The sequence below is a fragment of the Carya illinoinensis genome, chromosome 11 (assembly GCF_018687715.1).
Source record: "Carya illinoinensis cultivar Pawnee chromosome 11, C.illinoinensisPawnee_v1, whole genome shotgun sequence".
NCBI classification, from domain to species: Eukaryota; Viridiplantae; Streptophyta; class Magnoliopsida; order Fagales; family Juglandaceae; genus Carya; species Carya illinoinensis.
The window spans coordinates 35,511,598-35,518,236 of NC_056762.1; the positions used below are offsets into that span (position 1 = coordinate 35,511,598).

The window sequence follows — 6,639 nt, forward strand, 5'->3', positions numbered from 1 at the left end:
ATTTAATTTTCAAAAAAATTCATGCACATGTGGAAAATGTATTTTAATGCTTTATGATAAAATATTAATTTTGAGCATTAATCCTAATTTCGAATTTTAAGAGATTTACAACATTACTCTATAACTTTAATGTGAACTTGTTTCCTTCTTGTTCATGCTTGGTTCTTTGATGTGCTTGATTCCATTGTGTGAACAACTTGAGCTTGAAACTTCTTTATTCTTTGAATTCATTTGTTATCATCAAAATCCATGTGTAGATTTATAATCACATGAAACTTGAAACCTTGAGTTCAACAATCTCCCCCTTTTTGATGATGACAAATACTTGATAGAACTTGAAACCTGTATTAATACTTAAGCTCCCCCTGAAAATATGCGTTAGTTTTTCAAGCAAAAATATAAATATAATTCCAAACATATATAACAAGTTTAGCAATTTAAACAATCTTAATGTTTTAATCTAAAACTTCTCCCCCTTTTGGCATCATTAAAAAGGATCGGCAGCAAATAAATGGACTAAAAAAAATGATGCGTTTAATAGTCACTGTAGATAGTTGAAAAAGGAGCCGTCCGTGACCCGACAAATGCTGCAAAGACTCGAGGCCTAACTCTATGAATTTAGTGCGGTTAGAGATTTAAACAATCGTCTGATGTTGTTGAAAAATGTGATTGAAGGCTCTGAGTTGCTATAAAAAAATGATCATTTTCATCTATCGGATGCCAAAAAAATAATTGCTTCTTGACCTGAGTTCTGCTTTACCACAACGATAGAATGGCTGAGCAATTCTCTTCCACTAATGTTCCAGACTTGAATCAGGAACCCTTGACGCATCAATCATCAATCTTCTCTCCTGAGGCCGTCAATACCATGATAGGAGCAGTGAACCGTTTTTCTAGTAAGGCTGATTCTGAGATTATTGCAGAATCAAGAATGCTCAGTAGTCAATATGCTGCCTCTGTTACGATCTTGTCTCGAAGGTTAATGGCGAGGGTGAGTGAGATTGATCATCTTAACATGCAAATATCTGAGTTACGACAGAAGCTTGCTAATAAGGATAGTGAGAATAAAAGGCTAAAGCAAGAAAACCAAGAGTTGAAAAAATTTGTAGATTGGTATACTCATGATCTGCAACCACGAATAGAGGAGCTGGAACGAGAAAGGGTTCAGATACAAGGTCAACATCGGCAGATAACAGCAGAGGTTCATCGTTTACTAGAAAAATAGGGACAATCTACTGTTAATCACGTTGGGTTAGTAAGAAAACTTTTGACAATGTGTGTCCAGCATATCTTGTATTTCTTTTGACTAAATAAGATTTGAAGAGACAATAGTTTGTCTTATTCTTTATGCTATCTCTATAAAATCAGTCCTGAAGTTCATCTAATCCGCATTAAGTTTTCTTCTCATATCTATAACTCATATGCATTCCTTCAACATTCTCGTTTTAAGCCTTCTATTCTTTTCTCAATGGCTCATTCTTCTAACATTTCTCTAGATCCATCCATGAGGCATTCTGCATCTCAACCTCCTGTTCTTTCTGCAGCTGCCATTGGTGCCATGTTGCAGCAAGAAAATAATAATCTGACTAATAAGTCAGATTCTGATGCTATTTATGACTTGGTGAGTCTTGGGACTCGCTACTCTTCCTCTATTGTTGTTTTTTCTTAGCGGCTACAAGCTAAAAATCATGAAGTTGAAAAGCTCAAAGAACAAATTGTTGTACTTCAACGAATTGTTCAAGAGTCTCACACAAGGGAAGGAATCATTCGGCAGAAGAATAAATAGTTGAAATCTTTATTAGATTCTTCATTCCGCTTACCAATTCCCATGGATAAGAATGACATGATATTGTATGAAGAGAATGAGCGTCTCAAACATGAGGCTAAGAATCTCAAGTTTATGTAAAAGTATTAAAAAATCTATCTCTATTTTTATTGACTCTAGTCTATCTTTTAAGAGATATTCATAGCATGCATCATACTATTTCTCTTCTGATCATACATAATCTATCTTCTGGTAAAGGCTTTGTGAAAATATCTGCTAACTGATCGTGTGTGTTTGTGAATTCTAGTACTATATCGCCTTTCTGCACATGATCTCGAAGAAAATGATATCTTATTTCAATATGCTTAGTTCTAGAATGTTGTATTGGGTTCTTTGAAAGATTTATAGCACTTGTATTATCACATTTGATTGGAATGTGATTATACTTGAGTTTAAAATCTTCAAGTTGTTGCTTCATGTAGAGAACTTGAGCACAACAACTACCCGCAGCAACATATTCTGCCTCAGCAGTAGATAGTGCAACAGAATTTTGTTTTTTACTAAATCAGGAAACTAATGCATGACCTAAGAAATGGCATGCTCCACTAGTGCTTTTTCGATCTGTTTTACAGCCAGCATAATCTGCATCTGTGTAGCTAATTAGATCGAAAGATGTGTGCTTAGGATACCATAACCCTAGGTTAATTGTACCACTAAGATATCTAAAAATGCGCTTAACTGCAATTAAATGTGATTCTTTTGGAGATGATTGAAAGCGTGCATATAAGCACACACTAAACATAATATCTGGTCTACTGGCTGTTAAATATAATAAGCTACCAATCATACCTCGATATATCTTCGAGTCAACTGGCTTACCGGATTCATCTTTATCAAGTTTAGTTGATGGGCTCATTGGTGTTCCAATTTCCTTAGCATTTTCCATCCCAAACTTCTTCAGTAATTCCTTAATATATTTTGATTGATTGATGAATGTCCCACTTTTTGCTTGCTTAATTTGCAATCCGAGAAAGAATGTAAGTTCTCCCATCATGCTCATCTCAAATTCTTCCTGCATAGTCTTAGCCAAAGTTTTGAATACCGTACCGGAAGTCGTACCGGTCAAAGCATTGAAACGAAATATTTCGGTACCGGTACCGTTTCGTGTACCGTTTCGGAATAGTTTATACCTGAATAAATTATATATGTATAAACATTTACTATATTCCAAAATAACAACAAAATAAGTCATAAACTCAATACTTCTCAATACAAGTCTTAAGTTTTAAGATACAAATTAAATAAGTTCTTAATCCAACCATTAAAATAAAATCACTCATCCTCATCAAAAAGACAATAAGGAGCAAGATTCGACATGTTAATCAAGATATTTTCATCAACGTCACCACCGTCATCAACATCAATACCAATATTATCAACGTCTTCCTCATTTAGTGAGGTTAATGGCTCCTCAATACTTGCCCAATCCAAATCTTCTCCATCAAGAAGCTCCGATTCTTCACCCACCCATTCGTCCATCAAGTCAATGTTTTCAAGATTGATTGGATTTAAAGCATCTCTTCCATTTTTTATGCTCCTGTCAAAATAAAATCAAACATAATTGAAAATGTTATATTTATTTTCAAAAGTGAAAAATATTAGTATTAAAAAAAATTTACCTCTCTCGCAGCTTCAAGTTATAACGAACAAATACTAAGTCATTCAAACGTTTATGCACTAATCTATTTCTCTTCTTCGAATGAATAAAATCAAATGTGCTCCAGTTTCTCTCACATCCAGTTGCACTACAACATTGACTTAGTATTCGAACAGCAAACTTTTGAAGCGTTGGAACCTCACAACCAAATTGGGACCACCATGCAACTATAACAGTAATACAATTATAAATTATTAATTAAATGCAAGTAAAATAAAATGAGATAAAATTTAAAGTACAAAGTCACACTATTTAACAAATGATATTGATAAATGATAATACCTGGATTAAGCTTATCACGCTGGCGGATTGCTAAAGAATGTCCAAACTCACCTACTGAAGTCCTATACAAGTCAAGTTCTTCAATGATCTTGTCTTGATCATCAGGATCGAGTTCCATCTTCATAACACAACTATTGAAGCCTTTTACAACATCATTTTTATTTTTAAAGCTGGGGCTATAGAAAATTCCAGGGTTAAGAACACAACCCGCCGCATGTAATGGACTGTGAAGCTGCTTATCCCATCTAGAATCAATGATCCTGGTGAATGGACTGAATACACTGACTTTGTTATTGCATCTTGCTTTTATGTTCTATTTGGCTCTTTCCATTGCATCATACAAGTATCCCATTGCCGGCTTCTCATCCCCGTCAACAAGTCGTAGAACACGAACCAAAGGCTCACTAATTTTAACAATAAATTGATACTGAGCCCAAAACTCTTTATCTTCTAAAACAATCCCAGCTATCTCCTTCCCTATGTTGCTCTTAGAATAACTTGACCCCATCCATTTATCACACGTAAACATTTGTCTCAATTCTTTCTTAAATAAGAGCAAACATTGGATACTTAAAAAATTTGTCGCAAACCTTGTAACTGCAGGATGACACAAATCATGACCTTTGGTGAAATCTTGTCTCATCAATGCCAAAACCCAACCATGGTTATATATGAACTTTGTTATCTTTTTTGCCTTTTTTATAGTATCATCAATAATGGGAAAATATCTTGGATCACAAAAATTTTCCAACATCAAGTCTATGCAATGAGCTGCACAAGGGGACCAGTAGAAAGAGCCATACTTCTGCTGTAACTTTTTTCCTGCAGCTTTATAACTTGCATCATTGTCAGTAATGAACTGCACAAGATTCTCAACTCCAATTTCTTGAACAACCTCATCAAAGATCTTAAACAATGTTTCAGCATCTTTTCTAAGGCCAGATGTATCAACAGACTTCAAGAACATTGTACCTTTCGGACAATAAACTAGAAAGTTGATTATTGATTGTTGCTTCTGATTTGTCCAACCATCTGCCATTAGTGTACAACCGGTCTCAGTCCAAACCTTCTTAATTTGTTGCAAATAATTTTGAACCTCATTCACAGCCATCTTTAACAAATTTCCCCTCAACTCATATAAAGAAGGGCCCTTGAATCCTGGCCCAATGGCAGTCATGGCATCGATAGCTGGTTGATAAAACTTGAATTGAGCCGCATTGAAAGGCAGATTAGAATCATACCACTAGCGTGCTACAGCCATTTTTGCTTGTACAAGCATCTCATTCGAACACATAGAACTCTTAATCGAAGGTTGGGCCCCAGGAGTTGTTCTTGGCGCAAAAAATCTACTTAATCCCCCCACTGACTTTCCAGTTCCAGATTCTCTTGACTTCCCCTTACCTTTTGAAAGCTGAGACTGTTCCTCCATGCTATTACTATCATCAATATCATCAGATATTAAATCTATATCGCCTCCAATCTCTGAACTTATTTTTCTTTTCTTTTCTCTGTTTTTTTCATTTCATCAAGCAACTCCTTCATTTGCCATTTTACATCTTTAGATACCTTTTTACATGCTTCTACATTGCCTGGAATCCCAGCTAGATGATACTTCAATCGAGTGATCCCGCCACCTCTAATTACTTTATTACAATATAAACATTCAGTATTATTTCTTGCCCCTGGCACTACACGTGCATGGGCTCATGCTAGATCTTCTGATCTTACAGGAGCAAGTGTTGAAGATGCAGCACCGGTTGATTGACAACTAGACATTTTTATACTCCTATATAATAATTCATAATTCAACACTTATTTAAATTCAAGTGTTCAATACTTAATAAACTTATATCACATGAATGATCATTATACAATTAAAATTAACAATAAATTTATTGAATTCTCTACAATTCTCTACATTCCTAAAGAGCTGGCAAGAGATCACTTTATTTACAAGTCTAAAAAGATAGGACATGATTTATCATCATCGTGTAGCATATACTCCTAGCCTCCAATTAATATGCGAAAAATACATTTCATGCAAATAAATTGTTAGTTGTTACATAATGTTTAAGACTTTAAGTATCTGTCCTGCACCATAAAGATATTTTATGGCATTTCTATCAAAAAAAAAAATATATATATATATATATATATATATATGACATTTCTTTCAATGTAAGATTGATTCACTAAAAAAATGTTAGGCGAATATAGTATATACAGCATATACATATATTGCCTATATATATAAAATAAATTGAGAAAAAAGAAAAAAAAATATTCTGTGGGAGTAGAGAATCAAATATGGTTGATGATAATTACTAAACCATTAAATGTTATTTTTTTTTAATTTCTTATGCAGATTTAAATAAAAAAAATTCAAGAAGTTGAAAGATGAAATACCTTAAATTTAATCACGAAAGATCAAAAGGTGATGTCGGAATCCTGATTTTTGACATGCCACATCTTCATCAGTTTATCGTTTTTCTTCAGGAATTCGAAATTCCAAATGGCCAACCAAAACAAGTGAAAACCAGAAAATCAGAAATTCCCACTAAAGAAGTGCGTACTGCGTAGGCCAGGAAGAGGGAAAAAAAAGAAAAAAAAGAAAAGAAAGAAGAGCACACAGCAACGAGATCAAAGAAGAGAATAAAAGATTAAGATGATGAAATTGAAAATGACTTCAGTATTATACTAACCAGATGCAAGTGCGCGCGGCCAAAGAAAGAAGAAAAGAACCAATTCAACCAGATGTCAAAAAGTTGGGAATCTGGAGTGCGGCGGCAAAGAAAGATGAAAAGAACAAAAAAGTTGAAAAACCCTAAGTAGTAAATGGGATTAAATGACATAAATAACCCTGAACTTCTAATTA

The 6,639-nt window shown here is 34.2% G+C and overlaps 2 protein-coding genes across 2 annotated transcripts; both read right to left on the bottom strand.

The window, feature by feature from the left end:
• Positions 1 to 3,097: 3,097 nt before the first annotated feature.
• Positions 3,098 to 3,882, bottom strand: LOC122282432. Its single transcript, XM_043094385.1, has 3 exons — positions 3,765 to 3,882; positions 3,445 to 3,649; positions 3,098 to 3,362 (listed from the first exon to the last, which is right to left on the bottom strand). Exons 1-3 carry the CDS (start codon positions 3,880 to 3,882, stop codon positions 3,098 to 3,100), a joined length of 588 nt encoding a protein of 195 aa, XP_042950319.1.
• Positions 3,883 to 4,077: 195 nt separating this feature from the next.
• LOC122282433 lies at positions 4,078 to 4,941 on the bottom strand. Its single transcript, XM_043094386.1, has one exon. The coding sequence runs from the start codon at positions 4,939 to 4,941 to the stop codon at positions 4,078 to 4,080; it is 864 nt and encodes a 287-aa protein (XP_042950320.1).
• Between the last annotated feature and the right edge of the window lie 1,698 nt (positions 4,942 to 6,639).